Raw genomic sequence first — 24,875 nt, 5'->3', positions numbered from 1 at the left:
ACGCTGCCTGTGGCCGAGCGCAGGGATGATTCAGAGTGCTTGTGTCACACATGACCGAAGGGCATCTCTGATCTGAGTACATTGGAAGTGCAAGAACCTGCAGGAAAGACATCCACACGTTCTGAAAAATCCTGCCAAACTGTCCTTTGTGAATTAAGTGACCCTGGAGTCAAACCATGGGATACGGGAGGAGACATTTGAGAGCATCTGTGCAATGCCTGTCTTTAGTTTAGGCCTAAGGAAAAGCTGAAAGAACCCAAATAACGTATGTTCAGCTGAATTTCTGGTCAGGCTGGATGATGCAGTAATGAAGCTGCCACAAGAAATGTCTGGTTTCACAAGCTTTTTCCATCACTTTGCAAAGACCAGAAGATTTCTGTGGTGCACATGTGCAGCTGAAATTTCAGATCTCTTCTATCTGCACGCTGGCTGTCTCTGCTAACCTTCTCTGCTTTTTATTCTATGACCATTTGTCTCGGAGTCTCTTGAGACCTGGGAAGGTGATTAAATTTTGTGATGCAGATAGAGTTCTTCTGTTCTGTAGAAATAACGCTAGCAGTATAAGCAATGAAAGAATTTTTTTCACCCACTAGTCTCATTCAATGAAAATTCTTGCACATAGGTTACATTAGAACGGATCAAGTATATTTTCTGGAGATATTTGTGACTTTCTCCAGTTCACTTCAAGCAGGTAAAACTTTTCATACAAAAGGATTCTAACATAAAGCACAGAATAGTCTTTATTATAGATGATTATCAGCAGAGTAGGAAATGCTTATGATTATGTTTTTCAGCAGAATAAACCTGTATGAAGTACAAATTTCCTCTTAAAACTGAACTGTGTGTAATGAGACACAGGAGCCCACTGAAAATAATGAGCTGTTAAAGAAATAAACAGTTAAAATAATAACAAAAGGCTAAACAGCTTCGGAAAGACAAAAAAAAGTCAAGCGTGATATAAAGACATACTTACTTGCTTACAGAGAGTAAGGTGATCTGCTTGAAGTGCATAAACATGAGAAGCCCTGGGTAATATTGCTGCTGTTTGCACAGTTTACCCAGATGGGCTAAAATATCCTATTAATAATAATAATTTGCACTCAGAGCTTGGAAGTACTTTGCAAACTTAAAATGCCTCTTTCAAATCTCCCTAACGAATGAAAGTGATTCCAGTTGGCAGCGCTGGAAGCGACGCAGGGACCCGGGGGAGGTCATGGGGGGGTGGGACGGGGCTCTGGTCCCTGGGTGTTTTGGAGGAGATGGGGGGGTGACAGCAAGAGACAGATGTAATGCTAGTTTTATCTAGCGTTTCCACTACTAGTAATGATCCCACTGGTTAGTAGCCAGTGGGCTACCAACAGGCAATCCTCGTCCGAGTGCTGCAGCTGGGGAGGCCACCACAGCGATCGAGCACGCAGCAAAAGCGGCCGACACGGTTCTTCTTTTTCTTTTTTCTTCCCCCCCCCCCCCCCCCCTTCTTTTAAGGCAATATTCGAAAAATCGGCCATTACAGGGCGCTAAGGCCGCCCCCCCTCGGCCGCCAGGGGACGCTGCTCCCGCGGGCTCCGCCGGGGCCGGGTTCCGCCCCCCCCCGGGGACCGGATCGTCCCCCCCTCCCCGGCCGTACCGGTGCCTTCGGGGGCCAAGCGCCCCCGGGGGGTTCTTAGGGACGCGAACTGGGGCCGAGCAGAACCTTTCCCCGCCGCAGTTTCACCATTTGGGGCGGATTTAGGGGACGCTGCGGCGGGGGCTCCCCTCGGTGTTTTCCTTCCTGCGGGGAAAGAATTGAGCCTGCTGTTAAAAATCTCTCCGGTGTTCAGGCGTTAGGTATTTATCAGGCGTTTTTAGGTATTGTGCTCCTCCAGTGCGGTGATCGGCGAAACAGCCCCGAGAGGCTTCGATCCGTGGCTGCCCTCTGCGTGGGCTTTTTATGAAAATCCTGGGAGATGCCACCATGGGTGATGAGGGCACGAAGCCCCCTTACAGAATCCCAGAATCATCTCGGTTGGAAAAGACCTTGAAGATCCTCCAGTCCAACCACGAACCTGGCACTGACCGTTCCCAACTCCACCTGATCCCTCAGCGCTGGGTCAGCCCGACTCTTAGACACCTCCAGGGATGGGGACTCCCCCCCTGCCCTGGGCAGCCCATTCCAACGCCCAACAGCCCCTTCTGCAAAGAAATCCTTCCTAAGAGCCAGTCTTAGCTGTGACAGTAGCTGGTGATGCGCGATAACATGCTGCAGCGATGCTGAGGTTGGGGCGGTGGGAGCTCTGCCCCTGACACAGGAAAAGGAGTTGTCCACTGGCATTAATTCCTGTCCTAACTTAAATGGAATTTCTCATCCTACTGGAGCATAAAACGAGGAGTAATGACTTAATGTATCTACGGCCTCTTCGATAGAAAAGTCAAGTCTCATACCCTTGGCTCTCCTTGGTGTGACTAAGCCTCATTAAGGTTCTTGAAGTTAAAAAAACCCATCCAAAAAGAAATGTGCTTTCTATGAGAGCGAGCTGTCCCTTTCTGGTTTACCTGCTGGGCTCTTTTGGGGGGCGCGTTGGTCCCTTCAGCGCAGCAGTGGTGTAAAATGAAGAACATTTGCACAGCGGGTGCGTTGCAACAGCAAACAAGTGTCAGAGCCTTCTCCAAGAGATGGTGAAAAGGCTTGTGGAGCTGGGGGGAAGGTGCCCGTGGCATCGGGTGGAACTGGGCCTCAGCACCAAGAACTCGACAGACTGAACCAGACGGGCTGTTACACTCTGGCCCTTGCAGAAAGTGGCTTTTGTGCTGGGTTGAGGACAGGGGAATAGAAAGAGGCGGTTAAGCGCGGTCTGGTGTGACGCTTCATCTGGGCAATAGGGTATGAATGGCATTTTTGACCACAAAAAGATCTTATTCCTCCCCCACCATGGAACAGCTAACTGGCGAAATTGGACAACCAAAGCTGAGCAAGGTCAAGGAAGAAGACTTTTCAGATAGGCTGGCTCAAAAAAGTCAAAGTGTTTTAGGAAGAGACCAGAAAAACCTTTATTCTGTTCTGCGTAGAGGCTGCTTGATTACTCTCTTCATCAGTCTGTTTCATATTTTTAATGTAAAACAGGCACTTTTTTATGCTCGGTGACCTGAATATTGGGCACGCATGTTCTAGCACCCGAGTGAAGAGACAGCAAAGTTGGCTGAGGGTAAGTTGGGGAGTCAGCCAGCCTTTCCAGTGCTAGCACATTACTCTTACTGAAGAGGTGAGGCATCCAGCGAAGTTCCTCCTTGTGCCAGCTTTCATTGGCCATGCCTACAGCAATGTGAAGCACTATTTTTTACATTGCATTGGTTGTTTTTGTTTCTTTCCCCCCATTGGTTCCATTCCAGGACTGTTGAGTGTATGAGGATGCAAGTAAAGTGGTATTCTCTGTTGCCTTAATTTTGTCAGCTGGAAAGGTTTAAAAGTTAATATTTACATGAAATGATCTAAAATTCATCTAGCTTGATGCGTGTTTGTTTAACATATTTAGGTGATGGCTGTATTTATTTTTTTAAACTACTTGCACATTAAAGTACTTCAGTGATGCATGCAATTTTAACAAAACCTATCTTTCTCTGAGCCTGTATCACAGTTGTTAAAGATTTTTGTATTAGTTCTGAAATTACACCTTTTAAAACATTTATAGGTATTTCTCACTTCAGGACAAAAAAAAAATCATTTTAACATAAAAGTCCTTTAGAGTGAATAGAAAATCAGACTTTTTGCTGGATTTGGGGCGTTCTAATGGGTTTCAGAATAAAATACGTTTCAGATGCTCCTGAAAGTCTTGGGAAATTAAATTCCATAGAGCAGTTTTTCAACCTGTAGAAATCGCTGCGGCATCATTGGTTTGTACCAAGTGGACAGCCTGGCCCAAATATGTCCTCTAAAGGCTTGTGGGTTCCTGGAGAGCTCTGCAGGTCCAACCAGGAGGTATCTCTGTGGGCTTTCTCTGCAGGGGAGGCTGGTGGTTTTCAGCATTGGCTGAGAAAGAAGAGCAGTACTGCATGAAATAACATTCTAATCGGAATTCCCTCCTCACTTAAACTCTGTTTAGATAGACAGTTAATTTATCTCTGTTTAACTGCTGAATCAATCCATCCATCAAAGCTACAAAAGCTAATTAGCTGGAGTCAAAGCAGCAGCAGCTCTGATACACAGTAGGGTATGTAATACCTTATAAAATTGCAGCAGGGGATACAAGGTACATTTCCCTGCATATGCCTTAAAGCTGCCCACGAGGCCCAGGCATCCCGGCCCCGCTGCGTTTGCGAGCGCTGGCTTTGGGGAGCCCCGTGGTCGCCCGAGGACCTTCTCCCAGCAGCCGCCTCCCTGGGCACTGCCGCGTCCTCCAGCCGGCGGAGAGCCGAGAGCGAGCGCGGCCGCTGCCCCCAGGTTACCCCACACACGTCCCGGCCCCCTGCCAGCGGAGAGCTGGCTCCTTGGGCAGAGGCCAAGGTGAGTGAAAGCTTCTGGTGACGGAAAGGGAGCTTGCGGGCTTGGGGATGGAGCCCAAAACGTTGTGGGCAGCCCCCGCAGCGTTGCCCTCGCCCAGCTTGCACCGCAGCCTGGCAGTCCGTTCAAAGGAATGTTACCAGAGCGTGGTTTGTCTCTTGGGGTTGAGGCTTCTTCTGTGCAAAGCCCTTGGTGTGGTTTCTGCCCTTGGTGCTGTAGGGGATTTCCACAGCACTGCTCTAACCCCTTTTTCACTGACTGTAGGTGATACACAACTACAAAGCAAACATCCACTGAAGGCACAGAGGCACGAGGCTGAATACCAGGGGAAGAAGAGTCTGTGCGTGAGGTAGAATTGTTTCCCTTGGGTGTTTCACCGTGTTGTTTCACCACAAGCTTTCTTTTTTATTACCCAACAGTGGAGAGCAAGGCAAAGACATGGGGATAGCTGACTCAGCAGAAACTGTCAGAAGTGCAACACCTCGAACAGATCTGCAGAGGTGATCTGGGTGAAGGGAATGGGGCGCTTTTGTGCAGATCCAAAAGCAAGGAACAGCAAATCCCAGAAAGTCTGTACATGCCTTCTCCTGTTGCCAGGGTGGGCCGGATACGTCAACTTTTTTCCTTGATAAAAATCAGAAAATAACATTTTAGATTTTAGCCGTACCTTAGGTGTTGGAAAGGCATTCCAAAAGCGGGACAGTTCTTAAGAAACGTGAACCTTGTTTTTGTGCTACCCATCGATAAGCGTCACCCTCTCCATGGTTATTTCTTAGCAGAACGTGTTACAAATCTTTCTCACTCCTCTAGCCTTTTTCTATCCCTAGTCAATTAAATGAGGTAAATATGTACTGCTTATTAATGTCCACTCTCCTATCGTATGCAATATGGCCCATTTGACACATCATCTCTGCTGAGTATTGTCATACACGTGTATCAGCCCCCAAGCTGTCTGCAATAAATATCCGCTTTGTCAAGTACAGAACACCCTGGAAAAGTCCAGCGACCTACTGTGGTCATCAGCCTGAGGTCTAAAGCTTCCTGATGCATCGCCCAAAGGTGAACACAGTCCTTGTCTGCTTTAAGACTTTGAGGATTCTCTGTTGCCAAGCTTCAAACAGTTATTTTCGTCGTGGGAATAGCACAGTTCACCATTCCTGCGCATTGTTTTACACCCAGTCGTTATAATCATTAAATTTGGTGTCCGTTAAATCCTGATAAATTGCTCGATGCTCCATTTGTCATGCCCTAGGACAGCATGCAGTCTGTGTTTTCTTAACACATGTTCCACGTTAACTGTTTTCATTGACTATGAATCCATAAAAATACATGTGGAACAGAGGGTACACAGTACAGCCATGTCTGCCTGACTCCTTCCCATTCTAATTGGGTAGCAAAGCTGTTTAATAGAGTCTGTGGAGTCTGTTTAACTACATTCTGCCAGAACAATGCTCTATTCATGTTTTCAACAGAACACTAGTGATTGGACTAATATCTTTAAACTAGAAAACAAGTCTTAATTGGAACAGATGCTGCAAATACCGATGCAAATGGCCAGCTCTTGTGTGATCAAAACCAGGTACAGTCCATTGATTTGTTTTTAATAGCAGCTTTCATTTTTTATTAGTGTACACAAACCTCACTAACACTATACAAAAAGTCAGTAACAATATTCTGAAAAATCATCTTGTTTAAAACAGACTCTGCCATGCATTGTTTCTGGCAAGGTGCTATTAAAGAGTTTCCGTCCTATTTTGGCAGATCATGTTACTGAAACACTCTTCTCTACTTTCTTCTCTTCTAGAATTTGAATAATCCCAGTGATTTTTTGTAAAAAGCTATTGCTGTTACATTTAATAATCTGTTTAGATATTCACTTACATTACAAACAGGCATTCAGGTTAGATTAGGCTAAATAAATCCCCAATCCTGGTAAGTATGTGTGTGTTAGATCGTGTTCTGCTTGCTTTTGGTGCAAGCTTTAGCAGAGCACAGCGTGCATTCCCAGTGCATGAACTTTTTGTCGTGGCAGCATCAGGCCTGGGGAAGCTCTGAAATGTTGAGACTACAATGATTTTCATGCTAGGAATAAAAATGATCTGTGGTTTTCTAGAAGAAATCGGCTTTGTCTTTAGGATGTGTGAGCTCTTTGGTAGTAGCGAGAATATCAAAAGCCACTCAGAGTAGAGAGAAATTTATTATGGTACACCTGGCACTTGTGAGTAGTTTATTGATCTGTTTGTGTATGCAAATATTTTCAGTTACCTCAGTAGCTGCTGCTTAGAATTGGAATATATTTATATGTATTTATATGTATGTGTATACACATATATTTGAAACTGGCTGCAAGGATAACAGGCTGTTTCAGTCAAAATGAAGAGAAGTTGCAAGCAAGAAAAGGGTAGAAGATGGCTCTGGTCCCTGTTTTCCAATTTGCATTTCTGTATTGCTTTTTATTTTGAGAACTTTGTACATTTAGCTTTGCAAGTGAATGTGTCACAGAGGTTTATTAGCCGTAGGTGCCTGTTCTCTGACGCCGTAGTGAGGTGCAGCCGGGGACGTGGGTGTGATATGGGGAGATCGAGCCTGGAAAGGAGACTGTGGCGCTGTGAGATGTCCACAGGTGCAGCTCATTTGGAACAGAGCGAGCCAAGCAGGTGATGTGATTCAAGAATTCCAGATAAATCCTACAGATGATGTATCTCTCTCCCCTCTCCATCGCAGCCAGCATCCCTTAGGCCTGTGCAGACACGTTCCTGCCTGAGCTGTGAGCCGGCTCGTAGCCCGCAGTGGGGAGGCCATGGCAGGGCTGGGCTGGGAGGGCGGCTGTTGGGCTGAAGCTGGGATTTCAGGCGGTGGGGCCGAGGGCCACGCTCACTGACCTGCGAGGAGGCTGCTCCATTCATTCATCCACCATGATCACAACGATGATACACAGCCCACGGTGAGCCCCAGCCGCTGATGTGACAAACAGAGGAAAGCCCGTCCCTTCAGGTATGGTTTGAGGTCTCCCAGACAGAACAAATCTCCAGCCTCGCTCAGCTATTGTTGAGCTTCCAGCAAAGCCATCTGAGCGCTCAGCCTCGGCAGAGCCAGAGCCAAGGTGTGCTTTGCCCCGTCAGGTATGTTGAAAAGACACGACATTTGAGGAGGGCTGGGGACTGACTTGATGAAAAAAAGGCTTTGCTCGCTACCTACCGCAGCACAGACAGGTCAGAAGCAGGACTGGAGAGACGAGATTTGGACGGGTTTCAGGAGGGGCGTCCCAAAAGGGAGCTGGATTGAATTTGGCCTCTTTAGGAAAAGGAAGGCTTGTCAATCATCCCCAGCTTTGTAAAGAAAGGAAGGGTATTGTGCTTGGCCAGCCGGACGCGCAGGGACCCCGCGCCCGTGCAGGCGGAGGCATTTGCAATTGAACCAGCGGTCGCTGTGGGCTGGGCAGTTCTCGCCCCGTCTGCTTACACTGGGGGGTTTCGTTCCCCCGCAGACGGCACGGCTTGCGTTAGCTGGTGTTACTCCACGGGCAGAGGACTGTAGGTTGGACTGTAGGTTTTATGGGAGGGCTTCTCTGACATTATCTCCTAATGTTTACCCAAAGAAAACTTGGTCTTGTGGCTCGATACATTAAAAAAGAATCTTCTCTAAAAGGGCTGGTACAAAAACATTAATTGCAGCAAATCATCAAGGGGCAGTGGGTAGCTGTTTGAAAGTCAGTCTCTTTCTTGATACACTTCTTTCGGATTAAAAGCAGCTCAGTACAAAAGCAGTGAATTTCTCCTTTTATTCTAGAGAACATGTGAAAAACTATAGGCTTGTAGCCAGAGAACTGGCTTGGTTTTAGGTAACCAGTTTAGGTAAATGAATGGATATGCACATGAATTGATTAAGCCTACATAAAACTGTTCAGAGGCTCTGAAATAAATGGTGCTTTGAATAGCTTTGATGAGCTCTGTTATTTTTATTTAATGCTAATATTGCTGTAGGTATGCAGAGCAAAGATTGCAGGTTCAATGCTAATATGAATCTGATTATAAGCAGCTTGCTGACAGTTGCGCCGTCACTGCCTTAGCTTTCCATTTACTGATTTTTATGCTGCAAATCTGTACAGAAAATTGTGTTTTACCACGTTCACGAGTTCTTCATACCATGGCCAGCGACACGAGTTTTCCCCCACTCCCTCTGAATTGTTCCTCCTTCCCAAAGATGTCCTGGCCCTGTGGAAGAGCCCAGCTCTCCCAGGACACGCCTGCCGTCTTCTCCTACCTGTAAACGTGCGACTCGGGGGCTGGTGAAAGCTGGTGCTCAGCAGGCTTTGGGTCATTCCAAAATGGTGGTCTTTCGTTTGAATTCATTTTTAATGTTTGGACACCCTTGCATTTGAGCTGTGTGGAATTTGGCAGAGATGGTTCCCAGAAGGTCGTGCGAACGTTTTCTGTGGTCAAACTGTAGGCAACGTCCTACGGCCTGAATTTCACTTTGAGATTTTGGCTTGAAATTCTGTCTGCGGGGCAAAACCAACAGCTGTTGTGTTTTACAGGCTTTGATACAAACGTGCAGGTTTCTGTGAGGTAGACACACAGTTTCATGTCACCCCTGAGTTTTCATGCAGGGGAAATATTATTGTGAGATACAGCCCATGGCAGGTAAAGCAAAGCTCCACAGGAAGGCGTTTTAACTCTTTTTTGCTGGTAGCTCGTGAGAGTCTGGGATGGAAAAGGCCTATCTGCTGGCTCCACACCACCTCATGTGAAGCCCAACCAACATGCCGGGCTCCTCAGAAGAGCTCCGAGCTGCCCGCGGCTTCCTCCACACGCACATCCGAGGCTGGGGGGAGCTTGGACTCTCACTGGGTTTTTTCCTACTCCAGTTCTGAGCTAGCAAATTCAGAAGGGCTTTTCACCAAAGCTAAGCTGGGAACAGTGTCTGATGCTAACTTGGAAAACATGGCCTTTTTTCTCCAAAACCACTTCCCCCTTTCGCTAGGAACTGGACTGCAACCAGCCAACCACACTCAAGCAATAACCATTTTGAAATACGAGTGAAAGTATCAGCAATACTGGAGAATAAAAATACCAGAGCCATGGGAAATGCTAGGAAGGTAGCCAATGGAAAGTGCAGTCCCTCCTGTAGGGAGCGTGATCTAGTTGTTGAATTGCTGAATTAATGACATCTTACCAATGAGGTTCAGTTCACAGAGTGCTGAAAGGAGCCCAGATTTCTTGCGTTGTCTTAGCGGTTGCACTCTGATCCCAGATGGGTGGATAATAATGTTATAAATGATTTACTGCCGTACAGTATATGTTATGGGAGGTTTATAGAGATCAAATCGCACAGTGAGCTGGAAAATCCGCTCTATTGTTGAGGCTGTTCCCTGGCTGCTGTTGGCAGTAGTACATTAATGGCATGTGAGGGAGTTTGCCTTATTCAAACAATAGTGTAGGCATTATAATTTAATTACTCCCATCATTAGGCCGGTTTTGTTAGAGAGAAAAAAACACCCACAAATGAAAAAAAACACCCAAGTTTTTTCTTAGCTGTATTTAATGAAGGACTCCCAGTCCTTTCTGTAAGAGGTCTTCTTTGCAACACTGTATTTTAATGATGCTGTAACAGCAGATTTTTACTTTCCACTCCTAATATCCTGGACCACATTTCCTCCCCAGTTGTCTTTCTTCCTGAAACTAAGTGCCTTCCCGACAAGGATTTCGTGGGCCAAATTTAGTAGCCTCCTATCTGCAACCATAGGATAAAGGGTAGAAGTAATTCCTTGGGAAGAACAATCTCCAGACTGGGAAGAGGAAACTCATATGAATTTTAAGTATTGCAAATACAGTATAACAGACAGCAAGTATATAGCAAGCATAACAAGCAGGAGCGAAGTGTTTCTTGACCTGTGGCCCTGGAGGCAGAAACATGAAGTTCATCTGTGCTTCAGAGCTAGGACCCAGCGGTAGGGCTTGTGATGATGGTCCCACAGATAGTAGCACGCTTTCCCTTTGATGTATTTAAAGATTCCTTTCATTTGTTTATTTTTGCTGTCAAATTACTTCACTTAGTCTCTTGTGCAAGCCAGATACTGCAGGATATTATTACATTCAGTAAACAAGGAAGTGGAACCTGACACCTGAATGACAGTAAATTAAGTTATTTGCCAGCCGCGAGGGGCCAGGTTACACATGTGCTGGACTTTACTCAGAGGCCTGTCCTACGCGCAGCCTGTCAGGGAGAGATCCAGGCTATGCACCGGTTGCCCCACTCTGCAGAGAGCTTGTACTTCCTTGAAGGCACTTAGCACTTCACCTGCCAGGGATTGCACGGGATTCCTCTCTGTGAACTATTTCATACTTCACAGAAATCTGAATTTTACAGGTGTCTTAGTGTAGTCTGAAATCGAACAGGTACACCGTTCTCCTCCGTTCCAAACTGGGTGTGGGCTGTCTGTCCTCATTCACCGTCGCACATGGCACTTTCTTTAAGTGTATGCTCTGCTAGCACCATGGGGGCACTGGTGACTTGTGTGGAAAACTTTTATCAGTAAAGTATTTGTATCATTCATTGCTTCCCACTATAATTAAGCAGCTGACAATCCTCTTGGCAGAGGACTGAGAGGAGGAGGTAATGGGAAAGCATTTTGAGGATCGTGGTTGTAATGTGCAGTGCAAGGTCAAAGTTATCGTTGTTGCTTTCCACTGCTGCTGTCGTCATTTCACGATCGATATTTCTGTTTCAATAACAACACCTCGGAGATTATTTATGGCGCAACTGAGGCCATCTCCAGCCAAAAAACTACAAATGTTGTCAGTGGTCTTGATTTTAACATCAGCGTGGACCCGTTATGCCCATTACGCAGGGAAGCACCCTTGGGTTTGACTGAAGATGGGAGGGCTTTCTGTCATGGAAATGTTGGAATGGGCTGCCCAGGGCAGGGGGGGAGTCCCCATCCCTGGAGGGGTTGAAGAGTCGGGTTGACCCAGCGCTGAGGGATCTGGTGGAGTTGGGAACGGTCAGGGTGAGGTTCATGGTTGGACTGGAGGAGCTTCAAGGTCTTTTCCAACCTCAATGATTCTGTGATTCTGAAGCACAAGACCCTTTGGGGCGCCCAGCGCGAGTCCTCGGGGTGCGGCGCTGGTTTCCCTGTGTTTGAGTGGGAGCCTTTCCCCTGGGCGGAGCGGCGAGCAAGCGGTGCGCGCTGCCCGAGCCTCTCCTGCCCGACGTGCTGCCTGCTGTTGCTGCCGGGGAGGCTGTGGGTGCCCTGAGCCTCCCCCGGGGTACCCGCCGTGCTGGCGCAGGTGGCCGGGGCTGTGCTGCCAGCCGTAATCGCTGCTCGGTGGCACTGTGCAGCGTGAGGCTCTTATTTGCTTTGTTTATTCAATCTCTCGTCACCCTGTAGGCATTTATTTCTTGCCCCAGAGTCACGATTACTGCTTTAATTATTAGCATTTCCTTTGCCAGCAGTTCCATAGCTTTCATTCCCTGAGTCAGCAGGGCCTGCTGCAATTGAAAGCCTTGAGTGCTTTACCCTACCGAGACACAACTGTAACTTGATGAGCCATTTGCAATGGCAAACCCATTTTTAAACTCCCAAACCTGAACAGCCTCACTTCAGTAAGTGCTGCTGCCAGGAGTCTTTGCAAATAATGACTTTTCATGTCAAAGACCTGGATAATTTGATAGGACAATGAGGAGTAGTTTGAGGTCTAAAGTTTGAAATACCTCAAAATTATTATAATTGGATGTATTGCAGGAGGGGGGGAACCTTCATGTTTTAAATACCTTTCTAAAAAACAAATTCATTAGTCAGATTCTGAGAGCTAAGAAAGCAAATACCATGTTTATTTAAGACCTGGGCAAAAGAAACGACGAGTGGGTTCTCTCCATTGGTTCTGCAAGAGGGATTAACTTGCTAACACTGGCCTGGGGTTTGAAGTCCTTCCTCAATTTGTGCTTGGACAAAACTCTGAGCTACCTCTCGATGTCTGGTTGAGCAGCTGGCAGATGAAGTCTGATCCAAAAACGGAGAGCAGCAGTGTTTTGTGAGGATGTAATTAAAACAGTAGTCTCCCGGTGGCGGAAAAACTGCCACAGTTGCGTTCAGCAGTTGCTTGGTATTTTCTCTTTGAATGGCTCACAAGATTTCAGTTTTGGAATTAAACTTCTTTCTCAATATGTCTCAGTCTTTAGACTTCTGGGCTGATTTCTGCACTCACTGTTCTGGTTTTAATGATCTTTGTTTGGTAGGACAAGAATTTCAGTTGCTACCTAAACATCCCAAGCCGTTGGAGAAAAACAAATGTAAACAGATACATTAAATGTGAGAGTTTGAAAATATACAAGGGAAAACCTTCAATGTCTATCCAGAAACAAATCGAATAAGCTTGTACTTTCTACTAAGGGAAGTTTTGAGTGGCTCCCACAATCCTTCTGATTACAACATGATGAATTTGACCTAATGAAGTTCCCAATTGCTCATGATTTTTCAGTCAGGTGGATCTGTTTCTAAACTCATCCATCTGCATTAGGTGCTTTTCCAGTTTCCATAGTAACTAGGCCATTCATCATCTTTAACATCTCTAGCCTTACAGTATCTTACAGAGAGAAATACTATGTCCATTTTATAAATGTGCAGCCAGAGGTATAGGGAACTCTGTGATTTGCCCGGGGTTACGGAGTTCATCTGCAGCTGAATAGGGTAAGAACATTGCTTTCCTGAGTTCCAGGAAAATGCCTTAACTGCCAGGCTGTCCTTTCCCAGGGAGGTATTTGCTCTATCGGATCAGCACCAGCTGAAGGTTGTTTCCCAAGTGTTCTTTTTCTCAGACTCGGAAAAGAGACTTTCAGAAATGAAGAGGTTGGAGTTTGAGTGGTACAGAACAGAGTGAGTAATGAAACAAGAAATCAAAACTTGCAAGTAATGTATTCAGCATAAATGCCAGCCGCATTCTTTGGATAAATAACTCGCAATGAATAATTCAACCAGCGTCATCACTACGGGGCATAGGAACAGGATTGTTTTTTAATCATTTGGCCTTTTTCTTCATGAAAAGTTCAACCCAGATTCAAACCCTGATGTGTTCTATCTCTGGATCTGGGCTTTGCTCGTGGCTTGGCCAGAGATGGCCTGGGGTCAGATTTGGGCCTGTGCTGAGCACCCTCACTTCTCTTTGAAATCTAAAGAAACTCCAGGAATTTGGTATCTTACAGGATCCAATTCAAAGCCACCCTTCAAAAAATCCATCTGTAGCCTCAAAACCTTGTGAAAATAGCAGAAGATTGAAAGCTGTTGAGGAATCCTGGATTAACACAGCACACTGAGTAGGGAAAAGGCTGGTGGCCTTTGGAACAACTTCTCACATTAATTTTCTTCCAATGCTGACAGCTTTGATTTATTGCCTTAAGGCTGGTTAGAAAACACCCAGACATGAGCGAAGCCAGGAGTTATGGAAAGAAAAGGAAAATATGGTAAACGTAGTGATGAATAGCACTGGTAGATAGACAAACACCGCTCCGCACTCCTACTGCACCCAAATACTGTCTAAGAGTGAAGATGGGAACAGAAGTTCTGCTTGCGCTTTCAGTATTTCTTCTTTCAGTTCTAATATGTTGAATATTCTGCTAGAAATCCTCTGGGAACCATGGGTTTATTTTCTTTTTTTGTCAGCTGAATGCCAGCTGGAGCACCAGCCAAAGGAGGACTTTGAAAGAGTGAGACACAGTGACTGAGAAAGTTCTTTAAATTGGTTTTTTGTGAGAATCCACTGTAATGATTCCTTGCTTTTCCCTTTTCTCTGACACAGAACAACACTTAGATGGGTTCTGCATCCGTAGTTGATACCAGAATCCTGAAAGGCAGCTTCTCCATCCACCCACCCATCCCGTCTGCTGCATCTTGTATGTCTGTTTTTTCTCCCATTTCAGTTGCTGATATCCAGGTCTAAAATGGGACTTTTTTTTTTCCCAAGCCTGGGTTCAGGGAGAAACGCATTTGCAGTATTTTGCCTTTATAGATGCTACTTCACCAGCTGCTGGAAATCCATCTCCCACATGGCAGAGCACCTGAGTATCTGTTGGCATTAAAAATCAGGGTGAGCAAGCAACATCTCCGGGCATACAGCACTCTGCTCGAGCACGCGCGGTTCCGGCAGCGCTCGCTGGAGTTGCTCTCATCAGACCAACGAGAAGAGGAAACTTGTCTTGGGCTTTGCTGCTTTATCTTCTGTCAAATAAGGAGTGGTGGTGGGCTTCTGCATCAAAGTGGATGTTTGAAGTTGAACTAATCACTGGAAAGCCGGATTGCCTGTCTGTGCTGGTGAAAAAACAACGTTGCTTGCAAGTGCTTCCGCCTTAGAAATCTAAACAGTGTGTTATTTCCCAACAGAAAATTAGTAAGATCATTTAAAGAGAGTTTTCTTGGTTACCAAAATTGTTTGCTGAGAATCCCTGGCTGCCCAGTGCTCTCACACCCCTTTTGAGGTATCAAATTCCTGTTTACAAAAGAAGAACTGGCCCTGCAAACCAAAATGAACGAAATAACTGAGGAACACAACATTGTGAAAGTTGTCTTTAATTTCATCAGTGGTTTAAAATATTTAGAAAGCACAATGTAAACATCTTAAGAGCAAGCAGACAGATTTCTCTTGATGTTCAGAATTGTTGGGATTTATAAACAGGCAGTTCTCAGGGTGTGGAACCGATGTTTCAGACTTTCCACCGAAGTTATGTATGCTCATGTCATTACAGCTCTTCCTTCAGCCTAAATTGTTGGCACGGTGTCCCGAAATGTTTCTCATTAGTAAACTTTTCATAACCTCCAAAACTGCAACAACTGTAGAATAAAATGTCCCAGGATGCCAGCTGGAGCTGGCACTTGGCGCGGGGCGCTCCGAGCTGTTTGCTTAGCTGGATTTGAAGGATGTTCCGGACCAGCTAGCAGGACATGTGACTGAGTTTTGACCTAAACCGCTGGCCTGGTTCCAGGGATCCTGCATACTTCATGGGAATGCTTTCCACTTGTCGCTTTCATACCTCAGACACAGCTTTTAACAATTTGCTCGTAAACCCAAGTCCAACAGCCATTGGAATATAGTTAGAGGTAATGGTACTTGGCTATATAAAGTAACAATGAGATTCCAGAGCAGCGCAGTATGTATAATGCTGAATTAACAGTTTTCCAAGGGTAAGAGAGCCCTGCTTTCCTTTTTTTCCATTGTACAGTCTCAAAACTCCCAACAACTCTGATTTCTGGAAGCCAGAGGGCTGGTGTAGACCTTGTCTTTGTACCATCCTCTGGTCCTGAAGTGGTCTGAGCGGGGAGTGCTCTTGCCACATTACAAAAAGTGTTGCTTTGCTTTTGTTTTCACGTCAAATGTTCGTACTTGTGCTGGTCTTGGGCTGAAAGGCATCAGGTGCAGCCTGGGGTTGTCCATCCAGATGCAGTGAGGTTGCTGCCGTGGCTTTACTGGTGGCCACCGCGGCACAGAGCTGCAGGGACCGAGAAGCAGATTGCGCAGCTCTGTCAGCTGCTCTTCCCTGTCTTCATCCTAAAACTTGCCTTCTTCCTATTAATATTCCGGGGCAACCTGTGGGAGCTGGAGTTAATTCAGAGAGTGGAGCCACGAGGCCTTGGTTCTGCCATTTCCCCAGGAAAGGTTAATTTGTGGATGAGTTATTGGAGCTCAGCTTAGTGAAACTGATCCCAAGCATTCAGACAATAAAAAAATATAAGTCTTTTCCTGGACTTCTCTTCATTTTCAAATAATCAAGACTATTATTTTAAATATATGAATTTTCAACCAAGACTTTTATTTATGCATAATTTATATAATTTCCTAGGTATAGATCTTATTTTCTTTTCTCCAACATGGAAAATAACATGTGAACTCTGAGTAGTTCTCAGACGCTGAATTCCAAATCGTCTGAATTAAATCTGAATCCCAGTGGGTTCTGCACCTTTCCAGTTGTTCATCACTTGCAGGGTTTATTACATTTTAGATGATACTATTAAATCCAGCCCCCCCTAGAGATACTGGTTAGACTTTGTGAGTCTAAAGAGTAGAACACCATGAACGAGTCCCCAGAGCTGTTCCAATTTAGCAATGCAGTAATTTAAGTTTCCTTTAAAAGGACAATGCATTGCAACTTTTTTAATAATTTCTTTGCAATTTCAATTTCCCTCCCTCCAATATCTTTTAGGAATTATAAAATAGATGTATTTTCTCTCAATTTAGATCCTTTTTTTCTATTTAGCAAACATTGATTTTTCTCTCTTCCCCAGTGCTTTTGTTCACTGCCAAAATTAACATGTCTTTTTGGCTTTGCTTTCCAGTGGGTCTGTCTGGGGACGTTCACGGGAGTGGGTCCGGCTCCCTCCGCCCTGGCACTGGTCGGTGCAGCTGCCCACGACGCCACCAAGGAGGTTTGGTGCTGAAAGGGTCTTGGAGCCAGTGCGAGGAGTCCAGGGCTGTCTCGTGTTTTGAAGGGACTTTTATAAGACTGTTCACTTGTAACAGTAGACACTAAAACATAGAGTTTTAAAACGTTTTTGTTTCATGCCATGTGGTGGAGGGCCCAACCTTCCTGGCTCTGAGTTGCTTACTGAAACTTTTTATGGCCCAGAGCCGCAGACGTTGACGAGACGTGTGGTCCCAAGTGACTCGACAGCAGCCACTTCCAAGTGCCTGCTAGCCTGCTGCTCTCAGTAGCCAGGCAGGCAGCTCATTTGACCCTGCTTGGCTAAGCATGACCCCCTGAGGGTGGCAAAGCCCTGCCGCGGGCCTAGACTGGAACCACTGGGCAGCTTCGTGTTCCTCAGAAACTGCAGCCAAGGTGTCCTCACAGGATGGAGAGACCTTGCAAGTTCAGCAGTCCAGCCCTGCTCAAGGGAAGAGCTACCCTAATCGCTTCTCATGGGCAACGGTGTGGACTCCTAAAGCCTTCCCTTGCTGCAGCTTAAGCCCACCTCTACTAGCAGGTGGAGATCCGAGGGAAGCCTCCCCCAGCCAAGCTGCTGCCTCAGGGCTGAGCTTCTGGAGCCACCCATCGCTGGGCTGGGCCTTGGCAGCAGTTCTAACACCGAGGCCAGCTGCACGTGCAGGGTTAACTGCTGGGCTTGAGCATGGGAAGCCCACGTTGCAAGTCACAGATCTGCAAGGAAAATTGAAAAGGAGGATTTTGGCCATGTGGTGCCCATAAAAATGAATGCAAAAAGTTTCAAAAGTATACGAAATCTGCAGATAGGTATTTTTATGTTTCAGAAGTGTTGAATATTAAAAACCCTCAACAGGAGTTTAAATCAACACAGGCAAATGAGTCAGCAAGAAGATATAAAATCATCAGGAAAGGCTGAGTTTGTTTTAATATGGGGATTACTGTAAACACTAGGAGTGCATGGTAACAATTTGTAGCCCATGTGTTTTGAAATATCATAACTGGTGTCAATAAACACATTAAAATTCAACTTCAAAGAGCTTTGTGGATGTTTGGAGTGTCACGAAGACATTGCAAAATGGGGATTTTAGATGGAAACAAGTATGGGAGCAATCAAACACAGCTCCTATGCGGAGAAAGGGATCTTGTCAAGTTGTTAGAGCTAAGCATCTGTGATGGTGATTATTGCTTCTTACTGGCTAAGAACAGCTCTCAGCCCCTGATTTCTTTCACACTGTCTCCCTTGACTTCCACCCTGACCTGCTTGTTTGTCTCCCCCACCCGTTAGGTCTCACTTCTCAGACCGAATTGCTTTTGAGCAGGACCTGCCCTTTGTGGTTTGTTTCTACGGTCCCTGACAAAGCCCAGCTGATTTCCAGGTACTGTCTCAGTATAAATAATAAATTCACTTTGTGTCTGTACCAGAATGACTTGTGGCACAGAGTGAGTGTTGTCCTCGTGTGCTGACGGGCTGATTTGGTAAAGGCGTCTGTTGTTGCCGCAGCATTTGATGTGCTCGATTCTTCCGTTCACCATGGACGGCCACTCTGGGATTTTAGGGCATGGAGAAGGGCGAGGAGCCTCTTTTCTGTCTTCCCCATGTACAGTTTCAATGGTGGTGTTCTGTACAGAAGATTTTTGTCCTCTTTTCCTCACTTTTTCTCTTGTAATATTTATTTCTGATGCATTTAGATTCACTCCATAAATGCACTCCTATTAGTTACACAAATCATATGCATGCTCCAGGGTGATGGTTCTGTAACTGTGATCTTTCAGCTGTAAAAGCACAGACTTCTAACACTTAAGCTTTAGCACTTTAATAAATCCTTTGGTTTGTTTCTGGGATATCCCAGAAAGTGCTAAATTACTACTGTACGTAAAAAGGCAGTATACTTCTGTTTACACGACTCTCCGCCTTGAGACTCGTGGCCACCACATTCCAGCCTCTTGTTTTTTCTTATTTTCACCTTTTTGATACATTTAATTCATTCCTTCACAGCAACAACAAGTTCCAGTTTAAAATCCACTTGGAAAGCTGCACTGGTAATCCCATCGACAGAGCCACTGTCACAGCGCTCCCAGCCAACAGCCCAACATCTGTCCTCCCCATCCAAAGCAGGCAATGAGGAAACCATAAGCCAAGAAGATAATCAGCATTTTAGAGGGGGTTGTAAACAAAGATGGAGGAGAGATGTGCCACAATAAGGTGGCGGGTATATCTTGACTAAGAAAGCTAAGTTATTTTATGGAGAAATGAATGCCAATTCATCAAGTCCCTGTCAAGTTTTTGAAGGATGAGGATTGGAGCTGTATGTCTGAGATTTCCTAATAATTGTGTTAGCAAAATCAGTTGCCTGTAGGAAACTGAGAAAGACTCAGAGTGGAATGAGTTTGGGGAATGAACAAATTCCTTGCAATTGTTCTCTTTTTCTGTGAAACAGAAAAAAAATCATGATTCCATGGGTTTCGTTAAGGGATTCTCTGATGAAGCGTCATTATTTCTGGGGTGTCACCTGTATTTGGTGCACTATATCCCATCGCCTGCACTGTGCCTGCTCAGAATGAGGTTACATCCACAAAACAGTCAGCTGAGGATAACAAGACACACATAAATGCAAAGAAAAAACAGGGAAGATATCAACATAACCTGGCGTAGAGAGGCATGGAGAGAAGCATCTCTCCCTCAGTCTCTGGTCCTACTTGTCTCTCTTCTTGGTAACGCTGTCAAGGTGTGGAAAGACATTTATCCCTGCTGCTACAGATGTTCCAGGTTAGTCAGGCCCTTGGGGTTTATGCGGGTGTACAGGCTAAGAGTTAACCCATTCTTTTCCCTCTGGTTTTTCCCCAGGTAAACTCAGACCTTCCAAAGCTCATCACCCTTTACTAGGTGCTTTCCAGTCTGGCCTGATTCAGTCAGAACCTCTCCTGAGTTACGTGTTTGTCTCCAGTAGTGCTCGGGCAGAGGGTGGCTGTGGAGAAAGGACAAGCCCTGGCTCGCCTGGGGGATCGCACGGTCGGTAAAGCAAGAAGACACACGTAGGTGAAAGTGTGTGCTCAGCACTGACATGTAACGCGAGCAAGACTGGGCTGTAAACAAGCATTTATCTATGAATTTTTATAATCCAGTGTCTGTGGGACAGAGCTCATTTATGTTTGGTCTGTTGTGGGAATTTCTGTGTTTCCAACGTGCCCCTCGGTTTCCAGTTCGCGTTCCATCCCGTGAAGAGGGGACAGGCAGTGGATACCATCTAGTCAAGGCGTCAGCGGCGCGTGTGGAATGGATTTGCTCGTCTCAGTCCGGTGCCTTTTGTGTCTCCCCGCAGCTGGCAGCCCCTGGCAAACGGCGAAGGCCAAGGACAGGCTGGCGCTCAGAAAATGAGCTATCTTTCCATTCCTGGAGGAGATCGTGTCGTATCGGTGTAAGCTATGCTGCCAGGTGAGCACGAGAAATTTTTGATGTCTCGTATTATCTCATCTATGAGTTCAATTTACAGTACTTCAGCTAACGCAAACAGTAATTTCACTTATTGCAAACCCTATAATAACAAAGTGAATTGACACCTGCCCTTTTTAAGGTGATTTATGACAGAACCAATCTGAGGGAACAGATGAGTATTCCAGCGTCTAGGTTAAACTGCCATTTAATAATCACAGTCAATATTCCCTTGTTTTAATACTCAACATCATGTTCAAAACGGAGCCCTGCGCTGTAAGCTGCATGCAGACCACGCAGGATTAAATGGGGCTTCTAGTGTGATGCATATAACAACCTCTTAAATGATTAGGACACCTGTTGACATTAATATAGAAGCATGCATGAAAACAAGTGTGCCACACACTGAAATATATGTACACAAATATTAAGAGGATTAGAGAAATTGCTAAAATGGATAGAGTAGCATTTAACACAAACATGTCTGGAATCTAAGCAGAATGGAAATAACATACACAGAGCTGATCCCTTGTTAGATGGCTTTTTCTTTTTTTTTCAGTAGTTCATCTGGGGTATAAATGTCTCTGTACAAGGAGGTCATTTGCTTACACTTAAAATTTCTTTTTAATATATATCTTTGTTTGGAATCTGCCTCTGATTCATAACCACCTTCATTTAGTAGCTGGCACCTTTGCCATGCAAGCTGCAGGAAAAAGTAATTAAATTTAATAGAAGCCACCCTTGCTTTGAAGCTGCCCTGGATTTAGAGCCACAAGGAGAAGCAATTAAACTCTGGCAGCCAAGGATTCAAACCGAAGTTATATAGTGATTTTTTTTTTTTTAAAAAGGAAATTTTCTCTGTAAATGGATTTGGATTATCAGATCTGATTAAATTCAAAGCTATAGAAATTTCCTCCTTTGGGAAATCTTCTCTTGAAGCAAAATTTAAAAAAACCCAACAATTAGATGTGAAATGGGGATCAGTTGTGAAGATCTAGGATATTTTTAATCCTTCTGAACAAACTTCCAAAAAAAAGTTTGTTCTTCTCAACAAAGTGCTGAATGGAAAGGGGAAGCGTGGAAAGAAGACATCTGCATGTCTGTTTATTTGCAGGCAGATCAGCTTGTCAGCAGCCCAGGATATAGATTCATTAGGGGAAGGAATTTCTTTGCACTACAAGGTATTATAAGCATGGTTTAAAACTGTCAGGGTTTTTTAAACCAGCAAGAGGGAGAAATTATTATTTCACTTTTGTGATTTTACCAAAAAATAGCCTTTAAATTAAGTAACAAGGACAGGGAAAAATATTCCATGATGCCATAATCAGTGCCAAACATAGTTCTAACTATTTAAAAATATTTTTAGGAGTTTCCTATAAAGGATCAGAAAGGATTCAGATGAAGAAGGTCTGCTTCCAGTGCAGACGTTATTCAGCAAAGCAAACTGGTAAGTTGGTTAATACTCACGAGGAGGCAAAATTGTCCTAATCTTCACCAACTCTTGGAAATATTTGTAGTGTCTTAGATAAGCCAGAGGCATGTGTGAAAAATGTAATTGTCATGCATGTATTTTGCAATATATGCTTTTCTATTCTGAGAAAAAAAGTGTTCTTAGGCTCATTACAGGGATACATTCGTGGTCCATGATCTGTGGGTCATGTTCGGAGGCTTCGTGGTCCAACTCTGTACGTTGCAGTCCAGGTAACTCTGGCACCCTGTCCCTCGGCCCCTGTTACTGGAGTAGTCATGGACAGAGGGGATGGTGTTACCCCCACTGCCCCCAGATATGAAGATACTGTTTACCCCATGCTGTCTCCAGGCTGCGTATTGCTGGCCGGGATATCACCCAATATTTTGTGAAGCTTCTTTTGGAGAGTGGACGCACTTCTGTTAGCTGAAAGGGAAACTGTGAGAGATGTCAAAGAGAAGTTGTGCTACGTAGCTTTACACCCCATCCAAGAAATGAAAACAAAGCCAGGAGAAGTCATGAAAGAATACAGATTGCCTGGCAACGATATCATCCAGATAGGCAACCAGCTCTTTTGTGCAACGGAGTCCCTTTTTGTGCCTGCAAACATTGGAGTTGAAGCTCCTGGTGTGCACAAAATTGATCTTCAACGGCATCGTGAAGTGTGACGTCAACATGTGCAGGAATCTTTATGGCAACATCCTGCTCTCGGGTGGGTCCATGCTCTTCCCTGGCCTGGAGGAGCAGATCCTGAAGGAGATGAAGCTGGAAGTGCCTGCTGGCATGTTTGTGGGGATCATTGCACCCCCCGAGAGAAAATACTGTGTGTGGACTGGGGCCTCCATCCTCACCTGCCTGACATCGTTCAAACAAATGTGGGTCAACCGTGAGCAATTACAAGGATTTTGGGGCAGAGAAGTCATCAACAGAAAGACTTTTAAGGAGAACGTCAGAGCAGGTGAATGGCTTCCTACAACAACACACGAGCAAGAAACCCTGCTGGGAGCTGGCTGACCTAAAAGGTGCTACAGCTGCCTGTGCGTTTAGTGGCTGACAAAACCTGTTTGAAAATAAAACACTGGTAATGAAGATCTTATTGTTTATCATCTGCCTTCCCCTCCGCAGAGTTTACAGGTGTGCACGTATCACAGGGCTGCACTAACTCCTTAACTGACTCGCAGCCTGCCTTGGAGTCCTACGGGGAGCAGCATACCTCCTCTGCTGGGAGATTCTTCCCTCTAAGGTCTTTGAGATATCTGGGGTTTGTATTCTAAAACTAACTCTCATGTTATTTTTGACCTCATTAAAAATGTTTCCTTTAGAAACCCAGCAAAACCCCAAACAGAATTCAGATATAAATCAATGCAAATGCAATTACTGTAACCGACCCTCCTCTGTGCCTGAGGGTCTGAAAAAATCCATTGATTCTCTGCTGTAATTTATCTGGGAAGCAAGAACACCCAGTTTCACTTCCAAGTACTAGTCCTGAATCAAAATGCTCCACGCTGCTGGCTCCCTGGAGGAAGCAGCGCTGCCAGTGCAGCTGCGGAGGGTTGTGAGGTGCCTTTTCGTGACCGGGGGATCTAGAATGTTCTGCCAATGCTCTGTGCCAGCAGCCACTGCCAGGGACAGCCAGCACCGTCCTGTGTGAGATGTCTGACTCCACAGGGAGTGATTTTTGACATCGCACAGTGATTTTTGACATTGGCTGTCAGGTGTAAGCCTGGTCTGTCAGGGGAACAGGCACCCCGTTCGGTTATTTCTACTGTTGTGGGATACCCCAAATTCAAACTTGTCATGTCTGGGGTGAGTCATAAGGACTGCTATACTGGGGGAGAAACCCAGTCCAAAAGGGACATTTTGTCTTTTACTTACCCAATGGAAAATGGGGTAGTTCCATCCTGGGACGACACGGAGAAGATTTGGAGATACCTATACAAACATGAACTCAAAACGAAACTGAGCGAGAGGCCAGCACTGCTGACCCAGACCCCTCTCAATCCTTTGTCCCATTGAGAAAAAACGACTGAGATGATGTTCAAAAGCTGTCAGGTGCCTGCCCTTTTCATGACCCTGCGGGCGCTAACAGCCCTCTATGCCTGTGCCTGCACAACTGGGCTAGCGCTGGGTGGTGGCAATGATGTCACCATCATGGTCCCTATCTACAAAGGCCATTACCTCTTCCGTGGCATTACCAGGCTGGATTTTGCAGGCAGAGGTGTAACCAAATAGCTTGCTAGGCTCCTCTCAGAGACCAGGCACTCCTTCGTAAGCAAGCAGAGAGAGAAATTGTCAGGGATATGAAGGAGAAGCTGTGCTATGTTGCTTTAGATCCTAGCCAAAATACGCAGGAAAAGCCTGAAAAACTTACATGCAAGTACATTCTCCCCGACGGAAGGGCTGTCAAGGCAGGAGACCAGCTATTCCAAGCTCCTGAAGTGCTTTCTGTGCCCGCAGAGACAGAAATCCCAAGGCCATGGGTCGGGAGGATGGTCTTCCTGAGCATCGTCAAGTGTTATGAGTATATCCAGTCCAACATCCTAAGGAAAGTGCTGTTATTGGGTGGATCGACTCTTTTCCGAGGTTTCAAGGAGAGGCTTCTGAAGGAGCTCCAGACAGGAGTTCCCAAACACAACTCATGTCAAGGTCAACTCGCCACAAGATCGGATGTACTCCGTGTGGGTTGGTGCTTCCATCCTTGCCAGCTTAAGAACATTTAGGAATGTGTGGGTTACCAGGGAAGACTATAACGAGGTTGGACCAACAGTACTCCAGAGAAAAAGCTTTTGAAAATTCCAGTAGGACCATCCAGGAATTTTTTTTAAGTGCCAATCTGAACAGCTGGAGAGCAGTTAATAAATCAGTACAAAAATAATTGATTTATAGTAAGTGATTTTATAGCTTACTAAAGAAGGGTCCCTTGTGCATTGGGTTGAAGAAAGAGTCCTTGTTCAGAGCATTTTTGCTATCCAAGATGTTGGTTTTAATTCTAGAAACGTGTTGATCCCTGCTAGAACTGCAAACAGTTTGTCAGACTTTTAAACACTTGAGAACAAGCCACCTCCATCCCATGCCCG

General features: G+C 45.4%; 2 protein-coding genes across 2 annotated transcripts in view; both read left to right on the top strand.

Moving 5' to 3' along the window:
• Window positions 1-22,887, top strand: part of LOC141933539 (actin-1-like) — a 71,267-nt gene extending 48,380 nt beyond the window's left edge. The window contains 9 exon segments of the mRNA XM_074848289.1: window positions 16,797-18,276; window positions 18,897-19,667; window positions 19,746-19,910; window positions 20,221-20,333; window positions 21,697-21,777; window positions 21,946-22,031; window positions 22,150-22,215; window positions 22,217-22,433; window positions 22,435-22,887. Coding sequence (XP_074704390.1) covers window positions 21,988-22,031; window positions 22,150-22,215; window positions 22,217-22,433; window positions 22,435-22,812 — 705 coding nt within the window. The 5' untranslated portion in view covers window positions 16,797-18,276; window positions 18,897-19,667; window positions 19,746-19,910; ... (1 more) ...; window positions 21,697-21,777; window positions 21,946-21,987 and the 3' untranslated portion in view covers window positions 22,813-22,887.
• A 693-nt stretch (window positions 22,888-23,580) lies between these two features.
• ACTRT2 (actin related protein T2) lies at window positions 23,581-24,659 on the top strand. Its single transcript, XM_074848323.1, is given in 3 exon segments — window positions 23,581-24,070; window positions 24,073-24,416; window positions 24,418-24,659. Coding segments are annotated over 3 exon segments (990 nt in total). The 5' UTR covers window positions 23,581-23,595; the 3' UTR covers window positions 24,589-24,659.
• Window positions 24,660-24,875: the final 216 nt, after the last annotated feature.

The sequence above is a fragment of the Strix aluco genome, chromosome 22, assembly GCF_031877795.1.
Source record: "Strix aluco isolate bStrAlu1 chromosome 22, bStrAlu1.hap1, whole genome shotgun sequence".
In the NCBI taxonomy this organism is placed as follows: Eukaryota; Metazoa; Chordata; class Aves; order Strigiformes; family Strigidae; genus Strix; species Strix aluco.
The sequence above is the reverse complement of the archived record's forward strand: the minus strand, read 5'-3'. Positions and strand labels throughout refer to the sequence as shown.